The sequence below is a fragment of the Exophiala dermatitidis genome, assembly GCF_000230625.1.
Source record: "Exophiala dermatitidis NIH/UT8656 unplaced genomic scaffold supercont1.7, whole genome shotgun sequence".
In the NCBI taxonomy this organism is placed as follows: domain Eukaryota; kingdom Fungi; phylum Ascomycota; class Eurotiomycetes; order Chaetothyriales; family Herpotrichiellaceae; genus Exophiala; species Exophiala dermatitidis.
Window position 1 is genome coordinate 582,600 of NW_008751652.1, and position 19,153 is coordinate 601,752.

The window sequence follows — 19,153 nt, forward strand, 5'->3', positions numbered from 1 at the left end:
CTTCTCGTCTTTGAGCGTGTGGAGGGTTTGGGGGTATCGGGAGAATAGGGCTGTTCCGCAGCTGCTAGCTCCATTTCTTGATCAGGATAGACACCAAGTGCCTCTAACACTACCTAGGTACCGCAGTAGCCTCTTGGCACTGGTCAAGCTGAGTGTTCCGAGTTTTGGAATCCACGAGGCAAGGAAGGAATCAGCTTGTAGTCAAGCAGAGGGCTCCCATCTTAGTAGACAGCAAATACACCCGATCAGCCGAGTGTGTCCAACCACCACCAACAGAGCTTGAAAAGTAAATAAGAGGCTGATCTTGTCAACGGCGTCGCGGTCACGGTATCATCTTCTCATAGCGCGAGGCTGTGGCGTCCAGCCAATGATGCCATGTCGATAACGACATCTCCGCCGCGAATGGCTCAATCGTCCTCGATGATGAGATTCGCTGCACAAATCCCGGCAGAGAATTGTTTCCTTGCCAAAGCCAACCCCATAACTCTTGAATAGCCTCGTCATCTGCCTTGGTCAATGGCTCTCAATGTGCTGACACGTGCTGGGTGCTGCCAATTGCAGGTCTAATGCTCGACTGGGAATGGCCTACACGACTCACCGGTTTCGGCTGCCCGCCCCCTTGGATCCTAAAGCCAACGACACGGGGAACGGCTCAGCGACTCCTGCTTCTGATGGTATCTCAGATACAAGCGCTCATCTCAAACTTGGCCTCGCGGCCTGCAATCGCTGTCGAAGACTGAAAAAGCGGTGCAGTAAGCAGCCTCCCCGGTGTGAGCTGTGCATTCATGCTGGCAAAAGATGCTCCCTGTCCAATGCAGACGCCCCATCAACGCCTAGGAGGGGGAATTCACAGCCAGGAAGAGAGTGGCCTGTCCGCTCGACTGATGGATATGGATACCCGTCGCCTCCAGACCTTTCCGCGATGGTATCTGGGCCTGAAGTCAGCCAGTCGACCGGGACCTCCACGGCAGACGAATCTTCATCACACCATTTTCAGCCAGGCGCGGTCATAGCCCACGAAACCGGGCAATATCTGCCTGTGAATGCCGATACGCTCTTTGTGGATGATAGCCAGGGCGGTCCTGGACAGAGATCTCAGCCTCATATCTGGAGAGAGATCATCTCTCACGGTACGCCAAGTTCTGACACAGGGTCGATGCTCGCGCAGCCCTCGTTCGTTGAAGCTGGCAATGACACGGGGCACATGGCGCAGCTGCATGCATACTTCCGTCACGTCGGCCGGGTTTACCCTTTCATTGATAAGAGCAAGCTTCTTCGCACGGCCCAGGCACTCTCTGGCCAGGACCTCAGAGACAGCAACGACCCGGAGGCGCGAATCTTATACCTCGTTAGGGCGATTGGCCGGACGACGTTGGAGCGTAAGAGTGGCGAGGCCCCAAAAGAAACCGCAGGAACCGAAATTCCGTATGCAGATATCCTGCAGCATTGCATGATGCATGAGAACGAACAGACGGTTCGGATTCTTGCATTACTGGCCATCCACTCGTTGTTTGATCCAAAGGGTATGCCAACAATCTCCATCGTCCGAATTCTAACGCAGCAAGCTATGACGCTCGGCCTCACGAAGACTTCCACTCAGGAAGACGCGCTGTCGCCACAGGATGTTGAACTACGCCATCGCCTGTTCTGGAGCATCTTTGTTCTCGACCGCATGACAGCCTTTTCACTTGGTCAGCCAGCTGGACTCGTGACGTCCGACACTGATGTCCCATTCCCAACATTGACTGTCTCGGAATTTGCGTCGCCTGAAAGAGCCAACTACGCCTACATGCTGCAAGTCAGTCGCCACGTTATCCAGCTGCGAACTCTGGAGAGCCAAATATTGGCGCAAGTCCACTTGAGAAGCCGTTCCGACGTGAGTGCCCTGGCTGCATTAGACCGCGCCGCCATCATATCTCGACTCCGCTTAGAAATCGCCAACTGGTACGGCAACGGTTGCTTGATTTCACTGCCGGAAGAAGATAACATTCCCATCCACAACTCCATCACGTGGCTCAATGCGAGATACTACCATCTCCTGCTGATTCTGTACTACCCGTGCCACTTCAATTCAGGGGCGAGCTACGTCTCCAAGATCGAGTATTTCGATTTCCTCCGGAAACACGTCCAATATAACAAGGTATTGCTTGCAGATGGTCAGCTCCCGCTCAACGCCATAACGCTGTGCCGGCTGATGCCTGTGTGCTTGGTCCTTCTATATTGCTACGACCTTTCGACAGCGGAAGACATTCTTGATTCTATCCACCTGCTGGAAGCCTTTCCTGTTGCATGGAGCAAAGCTCATCATGCAGCACGGACAATGCGGGAATACAAGTCACTCATCTCAAACAGCGCGGGCGCGTCAACAAGCAGCTTACCGTTCTCCCAGCAACCGGCCGACCTTCGACTCTCCGACCATCAGACAAGGTTGCAATGCCTGAAAAGGGACCTTGTCGCTGTTTGTCGTGATCTTCTGGGTAAAAGCACTTGTTATCAGTATGTCGACTGGGATATTGGGCCAAAATCGATTGAGTTCTCGAGCCACGGTGTGCAGTCTAAGGACGCCATTCATTCCCGATCGACCGCAACCCGACCAGCAATGCTCCAACCGAGCTACGTCGACCTTGGATTTCTGTACTGACCGAGTGCGCTGATAAGTGTTGTGCTTCTGGCCCAAGCATTGATCCCAACACAAGAAAGCCGAAAGTTGTTCAGCATCAAGCCAATCCCGAATTAACTCGTCATTTTCAGATGCTGCCGTATCTCTGCTATGACTGCCGCATTCTGCTCCAGATGGACGTTGTGATTTGCATTCTGGAAAACCCTCAAACGAGCCCCAGGAATGTGTGATGCTATGAACTCGGATTCTGCTGGCGGACAGATCCAGTCCTGCTCACCCACAATCACCAACGTTTTGGCGGTGATCTTGTCTAACGAGTCTCGGTAGTCGAAAAACTTTTCGGATTTCGAGTACAGATCATCTGACGGGGGAAAAATCAGTGGTGTATGAGACTAAAGAGTGGACAAACTCACTGTGCGCTTCCGCGGAGAACTTTGTCTCTAGGCTCTTCCTCAGAGCTCGGTCAGGATCAAAGGCCTCGCTGTACAATGGTGCCGCCGCGTGCATGACCAGTTGGAATTCGAGATCACTCTCGAACCGATCGAAGATCTTGTTTCGCAGCATGTCCACTGAGAGACTTGGAGCCTTGTGCAATCTCTGCTCAAGGACTTTAATTGCCCTTTCCTCATCTGAAACTCATTAGCCAAACCCTCCGCAACGTGTGATAGAGGGCCCTAAACGCCACATCAGAAAGCGTGACCTACGGTGATGCGAGGGCGCCGTTCCACGCAGGATGAGATGAGAAATGTGCGATGCATGTTTGATGGCATATTGCTGGGCTAGGTACCCGCCAAAGCTACCACCACATATGATGACCCGACCATCAGGTCTGGCGAAATGTCGTCGCAACCCTTCAATGTCTTGCACGATCTGGTCGAACGTGTACGGCCTTGTGTGGGAGCTCTGGCCGTGGCCGCGGAAGTCGAAAGACAGGACACGAAAGGCGTCGGCCAGCGGCGAGTAGGCCGTAAAGTCGGATTTGTGGTCGCCTGAAATGGTGATTAGATCAATGCAATGATTCAGTCCTCCGCCTTCCACGACCTGTAGGGTTGGATTTGCTTACCGAACCCTCGGCCGCCGTGGAGTGTAATTATCAAAGGCGCATTCTCGACGCCCACTAGACGGTATGCCAACCGTGCACCGTTGATCTCTATGAATTCCACCATAGTGTTGAGCTTGTATGGAACGATCAGTGGGCGGCGGGATATCAGCAGGGTCCTGTCGCATTTGAGAGCGCCGGGGACGAAAAGCCACGAGCACAGGACTCTGGGAGATGCCTCATATACGGGGACATATCTCATGATATTGCATTATCACCCCGCTGCCCCGTCCAGGGCCTGGACCTGGAGACTATGTGCGGTGCCTCGCCCGGGCGGATCCACTCCTGGATGTCGAACTTGAAGCACTATGTGGCGTTGCTTGTCTTTGACTGGCTGTACAACATTGTATATCAGAATTCACCGGGCCCCAGAGGGGGGGCGCCATCCAAGTGACCGGCATTGGGCGGACGCATGAGCGGCCCCACAAAGGCCAAGAATCTCCTGAACAAGGTTAGTCTGCCCGATCTTGTCTGCCGCTCCCGACGTTGCGGTGACTCCAGGGTTGGTTTTTTTTTCTTACACCATGGAAGACCGACCTCGTCGCGCGTCGCTCGCGTGCTTTGCAGGGTGTATGATGTGATTGAGCAAAGACGAATACTGTGATAAGAGACCTCGAGATGGACTCCTATAAGACTCTTCCATCCCAGCAGGATGGGAGAAGAAGAAGATAAAAGCCCTTTCTGGAGCCAGCCCCAGAGACAAAGCAGACATCAAACACGACTATACCAACATATTGTACACACTGGGAATATTTCGATCGAACCAGGACAGTGATCGCAGATGTCGAAACCGGCAGGATCCGAAGACGGGCGGCCGGGCGAGTCGATCGACTTGACGCCGCAAGGCTCAGTGCACAAAAATGACGGCCATGGGCTGACCTCGACCAAGACGGCGATGCTCATCGCGACGACCAGCGAGCCCGTGCCAGCACTTGTTGGGGGCAAAGCGACAACGACGATGCCGGCGCGAGGCTGGTTTCACTGGCACGAACCGGGCGCGTCGCGCGAGGAGAAGAAGCTAATTCTGAAACTGGACTTTTTCCTCCTGACGTACAGCTGCCTCTCGTTTTTCATCAAGCAGCTGGACGGGAATAACGTGTCGAACGCGTACGTGTCGGGGATGAAAGAAGACCTGGGGTTTGGGCCGGGCAACGAGCTCAGCTGGATGAACACGTACTTCAACATCGGGTCCATCATCGGCGGGCCCGTGTCGAATTTGACGCTGACCATGGTCCGGCCGCGGTACTGGCTGCCGGCATGCCTGATCATCTGGTCGCTGTTCGTCTTGTTCCTGTACAAATGCGAGACGGCCGGCCAGTTCTACGCGCTGCGCTTCTGCATCGGATTCATGGAATCGAGCACGTGGCCGGGGATCCAGTATGTTCTGGGCTGCTGGTACCGCAAATCCGAGCTGGCGCGCCGGAGCGCCTTGTTCGTGGTGTCGGGCGTTTTTGGCCAGATGTTCTCCGGGTACCTGCAGGCGGCGCTGTTCAGTGGCATGGAAGGCAAGGGCGGGATGCCGGCGTGGCGATGGCTGTTCATCTTCGACTTTATCCTGGCCATCCCCGTGGCCATCTATGGCTTCTTCTTCTTCCCCGACACGCCCGAGACCACGACGGCGTTCTACCTGACCGACTGGGAAAAGAAGCGGGCGGTGGAGCGCATTGCCGACGAGGGCCGCACGCCCGCCGGCAAACTGGATTGGACCGTGCTCAAGCGCATCGCCCTGTCCTGGCAGACCTATGCGTTCCCCTTGGCCTATGCCTTCTGGGCCTTGACCTGTGGCAGCTACGTGCTGCAGTATTTTGGCATCTGGCTCAAGGCTCAGAAGATCTACTCGGTCCCGCAAATCAACAATATCCCCACCAGCATGGGCGCCGTCAATGCCGTCTTCATGATCGGCACGGGCTATGTCTCGGACAAATTGGGCAAAAGGTCCCCTGTTTGTTTTGTGGTCGGTTGTCTCTTGACTTTTTGTTACGTCGTCCAGACCGTGGCCGCCAGTGACACCGGCGTCCCGCGCGCCCTGAGAATGGCCGTCTTCGTCCTCACGGGCTGTTATGGCTGCTACACCCCGCTCCTGGCCGGCTGGTGCAATGGTTCCTGCGGAGGCGATCAGCAGCTCCGCGCTTTCGTCCTCGCTTTCATGGTCAGTCTGGGCCAGGCCGTCGTCATCCCTTTCCAGCAGTATCAAATGCCCAGTGGCCAGGCGCCCGATTTCAAAAAGACCCATGGCTGGCCCAGTTGTCTGGCTTGGGTGGTTGTCTTGACTTTATTCACGGGCTTTGGCGTTAGTTTGATCCAAAGGATCTTTGATGGCAAGAATGCCAGGCCTGCTAGGACAAAGAGTGCCGATCTCCATCTCCCTGAAGATGCTTGACTTGAAACCGTTTGAGGTTGCTATGTACATATGTTGATTTTCGGATGAATTTTGTGCAGAGAGCTTTGCAGTGGGCGGGGAGTTAATAGTTATTGCAGTTTATGATAGTCGCAACATGGAGCATCCATCTGATTTACGAGTACAGTATACATTTCGTTCTAAGTCGCCGAGTGTCGTGTGACTCGTGTCACGGTGTGCAATTGGTCGCACCCAAATCGTGGGTCTAGATAAGAACTTACCCTCTTTGCGAAAGTATGCGTATATCCAGTGGACGGTCCACCTCAAAACACAAACAGTTTACAGGGATGATGATCCCTAGACTCGTTGCTCGAGCTAGTATCCTCAAGTCCTGATCCAATCGTCCAAGTCGTGAGATATGCACGGTTGAACAGACACCTGTGGGAACTTGAAGCTTCTTGAACGCAGACGCCTAGAACTTCGAAGGGGTAAACAAGTTTGTTCCGAAACTCAAGATACCGACAAGTTTTCAAAAGGTACTGCGGTAGCGTAGCATAGCGATGAGACCCCTCCGATTGTCAATGCGATCAACTTGAACTCACGACAAGTGAGTGGTGGTCTGGTCCCGATTCTCATTGTCACCTATTCTATACACAAACATGACCAGCTTCTCTTCTTTGGTCACACCACAGGCATCCAATCCACCTACGAGTCGGACGGTGTCCCCCAGCCTCCACCTCCAGGAGTATTGATCTGCATTCTCTCGCCCGGCTTCAAATGGACAATAGCCTGGCCACCGAGATTGATCTTGTCCATTGTGCCCTCATCGTTCCATCTAAAGACATAGTTCTTCCCAATGCTACCCGGCTCGCCGCCATCCATACCATATGGCGGAAAGACCCGTCTCTCACTCAAGATGGAGAACTTGAGCGGCAATCTGGCCTCGATCTCGCGCGTGATGCCATCACCACCATTCCATTTCCCTCGGCCACCTGTGCCGCGATTGATTTCGTACCGACGTACAATGACCGGGGTACGCTTCTCGATGACCTCTGCGTCGGTGATTTTAGTATTGGTCGAATGTGCCTGCGTGGCGTGTTCGCCGTGCCAGCCCGGCCCGGCACCGGTGCCGCCGCCAATGGCCTCGCCGTAGTTCCAACCGGGTTCGATTTTGCCGGTTTCCGGATTGCGGCCGCCCATGCCCCAGCCGAAGGAACTGGCGCAGCCCTGGAACGCCGCGACGCAGCGGTACGCGCGCAGAATGACGTCGATGACGCGCTGGCTGGCGATGGTGCTTCCGCAGATGGCGACCGATGGGTTCGGGTTGAGGATCGAGCCCTTGGGCAGGCGGATCTCAATGGGCGTGAGACAGCCTTGGTTCAGTGGCATGTCCACGTCAATCAGACAGCGGATCGTGTATATGACGGCCGAATATGTGATCGAGATCGGACAGTTGATGTTGGCCCAGCATTGCGGCCCGCTGCCGGCGAAATCGTAGACTGCTGATCCGGTCGCTGGGTCCACTGTGATATGGAGTTTCAGTTCGGTGCCGTTGTCGTAGCAGTCCGTCGCTGAGAGTCCCTCGGGATGCTTCTTGGCTAGGTTTCTGAAGAAGTCGCGCACCGCGTATTCCGCGTTCTTCTGGATCCCCCGCATGTATCGGTGTACTACGGGCAGGGTGAACTCCTCGCACAGTTTGAGCAGGAGGTTGATTCCACGTTGGTTGGCTGATGTTTGGGCTTTCAGGTCCGATATGTTGTCGGCGATCCGCCTTGTGGGGCTGCAGCCGGGGAAGCTGCCTGCTAACGCAAACGCCTCGCGCACTTCGTCTTCGAGGAATCGTCCGCCGCTCACGATCTTCATCGATTTCACGTTCAGTCCTTCTTCCCATAGTTCTTTCGAGTCTGGCATCATGGATGTGATCCCCTTTCCACCTAATTAGGTACAAATGACAGTCAGTCAGAATAGATCCTCTGTGATACAATACGTGGGACAAAACTTACCAATGTCGGTATGGTGCCCTCTGCTGGCGGTGTAGAAGGCGATTTCACCGTCAACAAAGACCGGAGTCACGACAGTGATGTCGGGAAGATGCGTCCCGCCCCATTCCGGGTGGTTGGTGAGCAGAACATCGCCGGGCTGCAGTTTCCCGAGCCACAGTCGGTGCTGCGATTGAATGGCCATCTGCATGCTTCCAAGGTGGATGGGGATGTGTGGTGCGTTGGCCACCAGTTGTCCGTCGGCGGAAAAGATGGCACACGAGAAATCTAGTCTCTCCCGAATGCTGGTGGAGATGGCCGTTCTCTGCAGCGTATTGCCCATTTGCTCGGCTATCGACATGAACCGGTGGGCAAAGACCGACAGCTGTATGGGACTGTATTCGTCCTCGTCCACTCCTCCTCCACTACTCATCTTTTTTTGCGGAATTGCTGCCTCTGCCTCATCCACCCTTTCAATCACCACATGATTCGAGAGGAAGTAGCTGCTGAACTGAGGTTCGACGAATATCGTCTGGGTTTCATCGAGAATCAGCGCCGGCCCGTGCACAACGCTGCCTTTTGCCACATTGGAGAGACGGAAGATACTGGCCTCCGTCCAGTGGCCGTTCACATAGATTTTTCGTCGCTCTTTGGTTGTGGCCTGCTTCGGATGCTCTTTGATCCGGTCGAGCTCTTCGGTGGGAGGGATCGTCTTGCCAACAGTGTCAGCCCCGGCGCTTCCCGTGCCTCGGACTTGGATGGCATCGATGACGATTCTACGGCCGCTAAGAACGAATGAAAATTCCCGCAGGTGTTCGGCAGCAAAGGCCTTGCCATAGTCCTCGTCATCAGGCCTGGAGATGGAGAGATTGGTGTCGGTTCCAAAATACCGCAAACTTAGGCGTTCATCGAACTGTAGAGAATCCTTCTGGGCCCCTTGCGCCACAAGTTCTTCTTGAACCGTCTGTCTCAGTTTCTCGAGACGTCGTCGGATCTCCGGCAGCTCTTCGAGTGTGAAGTCTCCGGCATAAGGATCTGATCGATCGGCTTGAAGCTGGGCCTGAGAGATCCCGTACGCCGACAAGAGCGAGGACCATTTATGGATCAAGATCCGCCTGATCCCCAGTTTATCTGCAATGGCGCATGCGTGCTGACCGCCGGCGCCTCCAAAACTGACGAGATTGTGGTTTTCGGGTGCGTAGCCCCTGGCCTCTGTTGCATTCCGAATCGGCCTGCTCATGGTTTCATTGGCCACGTCGAGAAATCCGAGCGCAACCTCTTCCGGGGTCAGGTTCTTCGAGGTCTGAGCGTTGAAGTCCTTCGTGATATCTTCAAATTTCCGGGCCACGATTTCATAATCCAGCGGTTGGTTGGAATCCGGGCCAAAAATTGCCGGAAATGAGGACATGTCCAACCTCCCCAGAAACAGATTGGCGTCCGTCACCGTCAAAGGACCTCCGTTTCGGTAACTTGCCGGGCCGGGATACGCCCCAGCACTCTCGGGGCCTACGACCAGCAGGCCATTCCGGGCAAACAAGATGGAACCGCCTCCAGCAGCAACGGTCTGGATGTTCAGCATCGGGACCGTGATTATGTAATTGGACAGCCGCGTCTCGGTCACATAGTCATATGTGCCGTCGAATCGAGACACGTCTGTGCTCGTTCCGCCCATGTCGAATCCAATCAGTGCCGTCCCTTCTCGGGCATCATAACAGGACTTGGCCACGCCAACCACACCACCGGCCGGTCCACTGAGCAGGGCCTCGTTGCCTCCGAACTTTTGAGCCTGTTTCAGCCCTCCATCCGAACACATAAACTCGAACCGGCGCGGAAGCACGTCGAATCCGGCTTCGACCTTTTCGATATATTTTCGAACGACCGGATATAGATACGCTTCGGAGCAAGCGGAAGCGCTTCTGCGGAGGTACTTGATACTCGGGCTCGTGGCGCTTGATGTCGTGACATAGTCGAACCCCAGCTCCTTGGCCATGGACGCGACGAGATTCTCGTGGTCGGGGTACAGATATGAGTGCAAAAAAGACACGGCTATCGAGGTATACCCTTGGCTTCGAAGCGCCTGTAGTTGGCTTCGGACTTTGTTCTCATCGATCCGTTGGAGGACCCGGATGATCTCGCCGCTCTGGGTCCGCACTAGATCTGGATCGGTAGTGATAGTCTCTGCTTTCTTGTTCATGGGAAAAGGGTTCAGGTCGTAGTCTTCAATGGTGATTCTCTCGTCCACTTCGACCACGGTGTGGTGCAAGGCTTTGGCCTTTTCCACCTTCAAAGCAAAGATCTTGGGCCGGGTTTGATCCCCAATCACACAGACGTCCTTGAAACCTGTGCAGCAGAACAGAAATCATCAAAAGGTGGCCTCGGAGTTTGTGGTGCCTGTCGCGTACAGTACCTTTTGTCGTGAGGAGCGCAAACTTTTCGCCCTTATTCTCAAGAAGCGCATTTGTGGCAATCGTGGTGCCTATCCGGCACGATGCTGGATTTGCCGGAAACGGCATCAGCTTTGATCTTGCACTTGAGTCGAAACTGTGGGCGGCACGTACCGATTCTAGAGCCATCTAATCTGGTTCCACGAGGGATAGGTCTCTCTTCCACGATCTCGAGAACTTGCCGGATGGCTTCACTCGGGGCATCCTCATAGTTGTGCGGATCTTCGGAGAGCAGCTTGAAGATAATATCGTTCCGACCGTGGACCTTGGCTATAACATCACAGAAGGTCCCGCCCCGGTCTATGGCAATGTCGATGTCGGGTCGGTGGCCATTTTCGACTCGGGAAATCGCGCAGTGTTCACGGCCGCTCGGCACATCTTCGATCAGGGGTGCCATGCCGTTGTTACAACATGAAGACTGAGAAATGCCATCAGGACAATCCGTATAAGCAAAAAATACATCTTATATTCTGAACGCCCGTCCAGTTTTGATGTCGCGATGTCGCCATGTGCTGGCGCCGCTCTTGATAGGCTGGCTGACGTGGAGTGAGAGTGGAGCAGCAGGGTCCGCGACTCGATGAAACTCCGACATTTATTTCCATTTCGGGCGCCACCGTTGGCCAGGGGTGGCGAATGAGATGGGCCGATTGAAAAGGATGGCCAATAGAGTTCTTGCACTAGTGGGTCGACTTCTCGTTGAAAAATACGACCACTGCAGTGGACCGACCGCATCGTCTCTCAACCGACCATGGATATCCAGTTTGGACCACAAAGATAACTGCGAGATAATGCTGGCAAGATCCTGACGAGGCACGGAAGCATGGGATGCAACACGCGTGCCGACGAGAGAAAATGCGCCGCCAACAGCGCGGAGGATTTGTGACATGACTAGTGCCGCAGTACTTGCATTCTTTCCCACTGCCCAGTACGTGATCCCCAGGCCGATGAGACGGATGGAAAGCCCGGGAGTTGCAGAACCTTGTAGCGGTGGAAGACGCGGTGATACAGTCCCGCAAGAAAGCCAAACAGCGTTGGCGCGACAGTGGTGATGACGACGAAATTCCGCCAGTTACAGTTGCTCCAGGGTTTGATCACATACACACATACACCCAGGTAGTATGGTACGTTGAGCGGAGGGTCCCGCTCGTCATGTGGAAGGTGCGATGATCACGGAGCAAATGAAGTCTTGTTGTGCCAGACACGCTTGTTGAAAAGAGGAAAATGCGCCTGTTTCGTCTCCCAGAAGATGAAGGTTCCCAGTATCACACAGCCGCACACGAGCATCTATAAATAGTCAGGACCCTCCCCAAGAATAAGTAGAGCTTGGACCGTCGCCCGCGTGCTGATGAGAGAGAGTGCCAACTTACAGCGATCATTGACGGGTTCGCCTTTTCAGCTCGAACATCAAGTGCAAGACTCAAAGGCAGTAAGATCGATGCGAATGCCATGGCAAGTAATAGTAGACCAATCATATCGGTCTCATCCAGAAGACGTCCAAAGGAAGCGAGTCGATCAGCCAAATTCGGAGATCATGGATTCGTCATCACGACGATATTGATACCGGCTTTGCAACGAACACCCTCAGTTCCAGGTGCGAAGTGACCTTTACCTTGGGCTTTGATGGCTAAGCCAATCGCCTGAGCTCTGAGAGTTCTCAGGGAACGGCAAAGGCAGAAGGGGATAAAGGAACATGAGGGCAGGAATCTTTTCTCAAGGTGGGGCAAATGAGAGTCCAGCGTCAGGAAATCAAATCGCCGACCGTTCATCAGGGCTGGGTTGTTGGTCGGCAACGAGACACTCACTTATGTTGGAAACTTGAACCCACAGTCACTCCTTATGAATGCACTGTTTTTGTTCGAGTATCATGAAGCCTTTTGAGAAACGCAGCGTAGGAGCTTGGGCTTCGGGTGGGTTTGTTCAAGACGCAAAGTATGGTTGATAGATAGCTCAGGCGCGAATACAACATGTATGTTGACTCACGAAATTGCTCCTCCCGTCTATGAGCCCATCTCTCCTCCGGACATACAGCTTTGGCATTTGTAGTGCTTGGAGTTTCCAAGGTCTCTTCAGCCCGGTCCGACCCGATCTGCGTCCTCAAATCATGGCTTTACGCCACTGCTAAGACCTGCAACGGAGCCTGAGGAGTGATCATTCGGAGCGATTCTTCGGAGCTAGGCTGTCTGGGGGTCTGCTCTGGAGATGCAGATCAGGAACCCGCAAGTGCAATTGAAGTTAATCAGTGGAAGTGGGCTTTTACGGAACTGCCAAAGTCTGGAGAAGAGGGGTATCACGTGATGCCGTTTTCGGGTTATGGTTGTTCCATGTCGCCGCGCCGCCCTTCGAGTTTATCTTGTCTGTATGACCCTCGCGGGTTACTTGACAATCTAGCTGATAGACCTTAATGCAAGCATCATATCCATGCTATCCCAAGGTATGCACTGTGTACAATGTCAGTTCTCTGTCGACCCTCAACCGCAACTTGAAGGTGATACAATCCGTTGGGGACCCGGATGACGTGCCCAGATTGGCTCCGACCTGGACACATCACCTGCCCAGAAGTCTTACATAATGGCCCCGATGCTAACCGGCCCCGGCGGCGAGGACAACGGCGGGCGGCGGCGCTGATAGGATCTGGACTCGTACCTGGGGCAACTGGGATGGATTTAGCAGAACACGGTGCCTGAGACAGTTGAGTCTAGTGGCACGGCGATCCAATTGCGGGGGATCAAGACCATGTTCTCGCGTAAGAAGTGCCTGAAGCATCTCGCCATTGCAACCATGTGATGCAAGTTGCGGAAAAGTTTGCGCAAAGCGTCTTGTCAAGTCGGCGAAGCAATAATAAAAAGAGCAAATAAAGAGCCCAGGAGACGTTGCTGCGGACACACGTGGAATTCCATGGAGCCACGCTGACCGCAAGGAATCACTTTCTCCTTTGGTGCCCCGCGAGGTCAATTGCGAGTTCACGCTATATATCTAAGTCCAGCCGCTGTAGTCAGATACGGGCTTATCGCGTATACTTGCTGCCAGTGTGTACATTGTACAGTACTACCATCTGTCTGATGTGAGCCAACTTGCACGAGTTGGTCTCCCTGCGCCTTTCACTGCCACCGCTGCTTTTGACACCAGATCAGGCGATAGCCAGCCTGTTACTCTCTTTTCGAACGTCGTATCAACTCGACTTTCGCTACCTCACCGCCCCTCTGTCACTCTCTACCCTTTCGCGACGACGAGTCCGTACCGTATCTCCAACATGGACTCTCCGGCAACGAACGGCGAACAGCCCCTGAATCCGGCCAAGCACAAGCTCATTGAGCAAACCATCAGGACTCCGGGGAGACAGCCGTCGCCGCAGCCTACATTGCTGGGAGTGCCAGGTGCCTCCAGCTCCAATCAGTCGCTGCACCGGATCCTTTCTGACCACAGTTCTGGCTATGTCGCCCCTAAGTTTGAGGGCAAGAAAGCCCAGATGGAGGAAGGTAAGAGATACTGGGTGACCCACGGCAGAGGACATATTCTGACCTCGTTGCAGTCATGGACCTCATTGAAGAGAAAGGCTTCCTGCCCCCTGAATTCATAGCTTCCGAGACCGAGTGGTTCTACAATGCCCTTGGCATTGACGACATGTACTTCGCAACCGAGACGGTCGAAGCAGTCGCGAGCAACATCCTTTCGCTGTACGCAGCAAAATTGGCGGCATATGCTCGAGATGATAAAAAGTTGGAAATCAGAGTCGCCAAAGAGGCGGCTGACCACGCCGTGTACATTGATACAAGCAAGCCCGGGCTCAGCAATATTGGGGGCCCGGGTTACGAGCAAAGGATCGACGAGAAGTACATCGACGGATCCACGCCGAGCAAAAGCTACCGCGTCGAGTCCTTCCGCTCTACCAACGCCCTCCCCGAGAATCCCGATGAGTCGCTACGCTGCTACTTCGTATACCAATGTCAATTCCAGAATTCCAACCCGGGACCGGACGAGACCGATCTCGAAGTTATCGGCGAGAAGAGATTCTTGCAAAAAGCCACCCAAAAGACCAAAGAGATCTACCAAGAGATCATCACCTATGCTGTGCAAAGAACCGGCCCAGTCATAGAAATGTTCGAGATGGAAGGCACACGCGAGAAGAGGCTGGTGATCGCATATCGACAAGGCTCGGCCCTGGGCGTGTTCAGTGCCCTGTCAGATCTCTACCATTACTACGGAATCACCAGCTCAAGAAAGTATGTCGAGCAGTTCTCCAACGGCATTACAGTCATCTCTCTCTACCTCAAGCCCGCCACCAACGACATTGCAAAGTCTCGATACCCGCCGATCGAGGCTTCGATCCACCAAATCATCAAGGAGGTCTCATTATTGTTCTGCATTCCCCAGAACAAGCTGCAAGGGCAATTTGCAAGCGGCAACCTGAGCTTGCAGGAAAGTATTTACGCTCATTGCGTGCATATCTTCGTCCAACAATTCCTCAACCGCCTGGGATCTGAATATGCCTCACTGGTGGCCGCGTTGAAAGGAGACAGTAACACGAATGCAGAGTTACTTGCCAAGATCAAGAAGAGACTCCGCGAGGAGACTTTCACGGCCGACTATATCCTCGAGATCATCAACAAATATCCCGATTTGATCCGCTCCCTATACCTCTCATTTGCCAACACACATTATGTCCAGACCAGAGGTGACGAGGATGATTTTATCCCGACCCTCAGCTACCTGCGCTTGAATGTGGAACAGGTGCTTGACGACAAGAGTCTGGCCGAGATGATTTCCCAGACTGTGACCAACCAGCATGATGAAATGGTCATGCAATACTTCCTCACGTTCAACCGAGCCGTCCTGAAGACCAACTTTTACACCCCGACGAAAGTTGCCCTCAGTTTCAGACTCAAGCCCAGCACTGACTTCCTACCCGAGCATGAATACCCGCAACCGTTGTATGGCATGTTTTTGGTCATCGGCTCCGAGTTCCGAGGCTTCCATCTGCGGTTCCGTGATATCGCCCGTGGTGGCATCCGAATCGTCAAGTCCCGTAACAAGGAACTTTACGCCATCAATGCCCGAACGCAGTTCGACGAGAACTACAACCTTGCCAACACGCAACAGAGGAAGAACAAGGATATCCCCGAAGGCGGATCCAAGGGCGTGATCTTACTTGATTTCAACCATCAAGATAAGGGCCGGGTCGCCTTTGAGAAGTACATCGATAGTATCATGGACCTTCTCTTGCCTCCAACCAGCCCGGGCATCAAAGACCCGATCGTTGATCTTTACGGACAGGAAGAGATCCTTTTCATGGGCCCCGACGAGAACACTGCGGATCTTGTTGACTGGGCAACAGAACACGCGCGTAACCGGGGAGCACCTTGGTGGAAGTCATTTTTCACGGGCAAGAGTCCGAAATTGGGTGGCATCCCGCACGACAAGTACGGAATGACCACATTGTCCGTTCGTGAATACGTCCTGGGCATCTACCGCAAGTTGAACCTTGATCCCAGCAAGATCAGGAAGCTCCAGACCGGCGGTCCCGACGGAGACTTGGGCTCGAATGAAATCCTGCTCAGCAACGAGAAATACATTGCCATTGTTGACGGGTCTGGTGTCCTGTTCGATCCCAACGGCTTGGACCGGGACGAGCTGATCCGTCTAGCCAAGAAGCGGGTGATGATTCAAGAGTACGACATGTCCAAGCTCTCATCGGAAGGATATAGAGTGTTGGTTGACGAGTCGAACATCACATTGCCGAGCGGTGAGAAAGTGCACAACGGCATGACGTTCCGCAACACTTTCCACCTGCGCGACGGCACATCATACGACCTGTTCGTGCCCTGTGGCGGCCGACCCGAGTCGATCGACCTGTCCACGACAAGCAAGCTCATCGCCAACGGCAAATCTACGATTCCGTACATTGTCGAAGGAGCCAACCTGTTCATCACGCAAGACGCCAAACTCCGCCTCGAAAAGGCCGGCTGTATCATCTACAAGGACGCCTCGGCCAACAAGGGCGGCGTGACTTCGTCCTCGCTCGAAGTTCTGGCCAGTTTGTCTTTCGATGACCAAGGGTTCATTGAGAACATGTGTGTCCATGCCGACGGCACAATCCCGGACTTCTACAAGGCCTACGTCAAGGAGGTCCAAGAAACCATCCAACGCAATGCCCGACTCGAATTCGAGGCCATCTGGCGCGAACATCACAAGACGGGTATTCCCCGCTCCCGACTTTCCGACCAGCTCTCGTTGGCCATTACAAAACTCGATGAGGAGCTTCAAAATTATAATGATTTGTGGGACAATTTGCCTCTGCGCATCGCGGTCTTCAAGGAAGCCCTCCCCAAGACCCTGCAGAGCAAGATCGGCATCGATAAGATCCTCCAGCGCGTGCCGGAGAAATACCTCAAGGCCATCTTTGGCAGTTATTTGGCCAGTCGCTTCGTCTATGAGTACGGGCCTAGCCCGAGTCAGTTTGCTTTCTTTGATTTCATGAGGAAGAGGCTTGCTGGCGCTATTACAAATGGGCAGTAAAGAACATGCATCGGTAGCAGACCTAGGTCTGGAAAATGAAGGAATGTTCTGGGGGACAGAGAAGAGAAGAGCAACTCACCCGCAATGATTGATACATGGATTTGAAATTAAAAGTTGAACTAATTTTGATGTTGATGTGATGCACTTGATGTTGAAGATGGAGTACTGTACAAGCTGAGCCAACCTCAGTTTGTGCACCTCTTACAGTATCTACCTTGGTAGGTGATGTTGATGGACAAGACGACAACTCTAGCCGGAAATAAAAACTTAAGTTTGGGGCAAGATAGAAATCGACCTTTTTATGAGAGCTCAACCTCGCTGACTGATTGCACCTGAAAACGCCTAAATGAAGCGTGATCCAGTACACGCCATGCAAAACCTGACCAGTCCAAAACTAGTACAATGTGTTGCGTAGAATAGTGCACAAGGTAGCTGTATCTGCGACTGATACTTTTGATGCCAGTGTGATGAACCATTGGGATGAAGTCAGTTGCTTCCATCGCCGTCACTGTTCTGAGAAACACCGCCTCCTTCACCTCCCTCACCTCTAGTCCAATCGTTCGAGATCATCTGGGGACCCGCGCCCGCCAGCTTTTCCATCTCCTTCTTCCGCTTCTCCCTCTCCTTGCGTTTGACTTTCTTCTCCCGATTGCGCCGGGTCCGTTTTTCCTTCTCAGTCAACTCGGCCACCTGGGCCTGAGCCGCAAATTCGGCCTTTTTCGCCAGTCGACGACGGAGCACGATCCGGCGTTTCTTGCCTGGTTTTGATTTTGATTTCGATTTCACTGTTGAGCCATCAACATTGACGGTGACCTTGCCAGGGTCGTCATTAGACTGGGACGACGACTTCTTGGTCCGATCCGCCGCCTTCTTCACATGAATGACTCGCCATGGCAGCGAGGTTCCAGGCCATTTTGTCGCTTTTGCACGGACCAAGATGTCGTTGGTCGAGAGAGCGGCCTCGGTATACTGCCGTCGTAAAATCTGGATGGTTTCCTGTGGAAGAGAGGCCGTGAAGTAGTATGTTTCGGGACGACTGGGGTTGATGAAATGCGCTTTGTCCAGGGATAGGGATAGCGACAACCCCTCGGGTACTGGGGATGGCGTTCGGGAGAGGCGGATGGTTGGTTTGGTGGTGGTAGTAGTAGTAGTGGTGGTAGTGGTTGAGGGCTGTTGGCCGGTTTTGGGTTTGGATGATGTCGTGAATAGGCGGAATTGGTATTCCTGTTCCTCTTCTTCGTCATGCTGTTCCGGAGTCTGATTTCGATTATTAGGAGCTTCTCCGGCTTCAACTATTTCATATTCAAAGCCATAGTTTGGAACAGGAACGACAGCATCAGTGTCAGCATCGCTTTGGGCCGGCGAACCGGCTCTAGAGCCTGTCTCGGAGCCAGCTTGACTTTGACTGTCGTCGTCGACCTGGAAGAGTTCTGATCTCTTGATTCTTTTTTTCGGAAAAGGGATAAAATCAGTCTGGGTCTATTTCTTGGGACCGGGACAGTGGCAGGCTTACCTTTTCGCGTTGGGGACGTGGAACATCTTGCTTGGTCTGTCTGCTTGATCGTGTGCCAGTGGGTTGTGCGAATCCCCTCCTTGTATTTCACCAGATGTTCTCCGAGCCAGCCTATAGAGTCTTGATTGATTGATTGATTGCTTGCTCTTTCGAGGCGGCAAGGGTCTAATTCGTTTCGGCCGTGGTTTGTTGGAAGGATTCGATTGAATTTGCGGGGGAAAATGTGAGTTCGTACCTAGGAGGTATTTACGGAACTTTTTATTTATCGAGTTGTAGGTGTACTGCGGGAGCCAAACCTCACCCCCCGGTTCCCATCCATACCTACTACCAATGCAACTCTCGTACAATGTACTTCCCTACGACTTCTACCCTTCAAGATGCTGTATAGTTCTGACGAGATTGTCAACCAAACACTACGGCGATGGACAGGCTTTTACGTCCATCTACTAAGGCGTGCACCACCGCGATGCTCGACTGACTGCACAGCTGTGCGTCGCGGCTGAGATCCCGGACGCCTATGCAAGCCATGACAAGAAACACCAAGCCGCGCCGCTGTGGCTGCCCGCTAAAAGTACCAAGCAGAAGCAGTCCCTGTCCCCTGTGAGCCCGGTCGAGTCACCCAAAAAGAGGCGCAGCCTTGTAGGACA

General features: G+C 53.6%; 6 protein-coding genes across 6 annotated transcripts; 3 read left to right on the plus strand and 3 right to left on the minus strand.

Annotated features, from left to right (window-relative positions):
• Positions 1 to 580: 580 nt before the first annotated feature.
• Positions 581 to 2,641, plus strand: HMPREF1120_08044 (uncharacterized protein; the record flags this gene model as incomplete). The annotated part of the gene is made up of 1 exon (XM_009162285.1): positions 581 to 2,641. The coding sequence occupies one exon, from the start codon at positions 581 to 583 to the stop codon at positions 2,639 to 2,641; it is 2,061 nt and encodes a 686-aa protein (XP_009160533.1).
• Positions 1,886 to 4,081, minus strand: HMPREF1120_08045 (proline iminopeptidase). Its single transcript, XM_009162286.1, has 4 exons — positions 3,684 to 4,081; positions 3,325 to 3,609; positions 3,034 to 3,249; positions 1,886 to 2,981 (listed from the first exon to the last, which is right to left on the minus strand). Exons 1-4 carry the CDS (start codon positions 3,919 to 3,921, stop codon positions 2,734 to 2,736), a joined length of 987 nt encoding a protein of 328 aa, XP_009160534.1. The 5' UTR covers positions 3,922 to 4,081; the 3' UTR covers positions 1,886 to 2,733.
• A 419-nt stretch (positions 4,082 to 4,500) lies between these two features.
• Positions 4,501 to 6,099, plus strand: HMPREF1120_08046 (retrograde regulation protein 2; the record flags this gene model as incomplete). The annotated part of the gene is made up of 1 exon (XM_009162287.1): positions 4,501 to 6,099. The coding sequence occupies one exon, from the start codon at positions 4,501 to 4,503 to the stop codon at positions 6,097 to 6,099; it is 1,599 nt and encodes a 532-aa protein (XP_009160535.1).
• A 401-nt stretch (positions 6,100 to 6,500) lies between these two features.
• On the minus strand, positions 6,501 to 13,281 carry HMPREF1120_08047 (5-oxoprolinase (ATP-hydrolyzing)). Its single transcript, XM_009162288.1, has 6 exons — positions 12,973 to 13,281; positions 11,848 to 12,918; positions 10,595 to 11,764; positions 10,444 to 10,527; positions 8,061 to 10,376; positions 6,501 to 7,991 (listed from the first exon to the last, which is right to left on the minus strand). The coding sequence occupies exons 3-6, from the start codon at positions 10,875 to 10,877 to the stop codon at positions 6,763 to 6,765; spliced, it is 3,912 nt and encodes a 1,303-aa protein (XP_009160536.1). The 5' UTR covers positions 10,878 to 11,764; positions 11,848 to 12,918; positions 12,973 to 13,281; the 3' UTR covers positions 6,501 to 6,762.
• On the plus strand, positions 13,096 to 17,544 carry HMPREF1120_08048 (NAD-specific glutamate dehydrogenase). Its single transcript, XM_009162289.1, has 2 exons — positions 13,096 to 13,956; positions 14,010 to 17,544. Exons 1-2 carry the CDS (start codon positions 13,731 to 13,733, stop codon positions 16,991 to 16,993), a joined length of 3,210 nt encoding a protein of 1,069 aa, XP_009160537.1. The 5' UTR covers positions 13,096 to 13,730; the 3' UTR covers positions 16,994 to 17,544.
• HMPREF1120_08049 (uncharacterized protein) lies at positions 17,072 to 18,738 on the minus strand. Its single transcript, XM_009162290.1, has 2 exons — positions 18,507 to 18,738; positions 17,072 to 18,437 (listed from the first exon to the last, which is right to left on the minus strand). Exons 1-2 carry the CDS (start codon positions 18,530 to 18,532, stop codon positions 17,480 to 17,482), a joined length of 984 nt encoding a protein of 327 aa, XP_009160538.1. The 5' UTR covers positions 18,533 to 18,738; the 3' UTR covers positions 17,072 to 17,479.
• Positions 18,739 to 19,153: the final 415 nt, after the last annotated feature.

Excerpts from the sequence above, each read along its gene's own strand:
- HMPREF1120_08045 (XM_009162286.1), bottom strand. The coding sequence starts at position 3,921 with ATGAGATATGTCCCCGTATATGAGGCATCTCCCAGAGTCCTGTGCTCG. Across the intron at positions 3,610-3,683 it reads CCACGGCGGCCGAGGGTTCG|GCGACCACAAATCCGACTTT; the intron begins GTAAGCAAATCC and ends TCACCATTTCAG. Across the intron at positions 3,250-3,324 it reads AACGGCGCCCTCGCATCACC|ATGAGGAAAGGGCAATTAAA; the intron begins GTAGGTCACGCT and ends AATGAGTTTCAG.
- HMPREF1120_08047 (XM_009162288.1), bottom strand. The coding sequence starts at position 10,877 with ATGGCACCCCTGATCGAAGATGTGCCGAGCGGCCGTGAACACTGCGCG. Across the intron at positions 10,377-10,443 it reads TGCGCTCCTCACGACAAAAG|GTTTCAAGGACGTCTGTGTG; the intron begins GTACTGTACGCG and ends TCTGCTGCACAG. Across the intron at positions 7,992-8,060 it reads AGGGCACCATACCGACATTG|GTGGAAAGGGGATCACATCC; the intron begins GTAAGTTTTGTC and ends GTACCTAATTAG.
- HMPREF1120_08048 (XM_009162289.1), top strand. The coding sequence starts at position 13,731 with ATGGACTCTCCGGCAACGAACGGCGAACAGCCCCTGAATCCGGCCAAG. Across the intron at positions 13,957-14,009 it reads GAAAGCCCAGATGGAGGAAG|TCATGGACCTCATTGAAGAG; the intron begins GTAAGAGATACT and ends ACCTCGTTGCAG.
- HMPREF1120_08049 (XM_009162290.1), bottom strand. The coding sequence starts at position 18,532 with ATGTTCCACGTCCCCAACGCGAAAAG. Across the intron at positions 18,438-18,506 it reads CACGTCCCCAACGCGAAAAG|AATCAAGAGATCAGAACTCT; the intron begins GTAAGCCTGCCA and ends TCCGAAAAAAAG.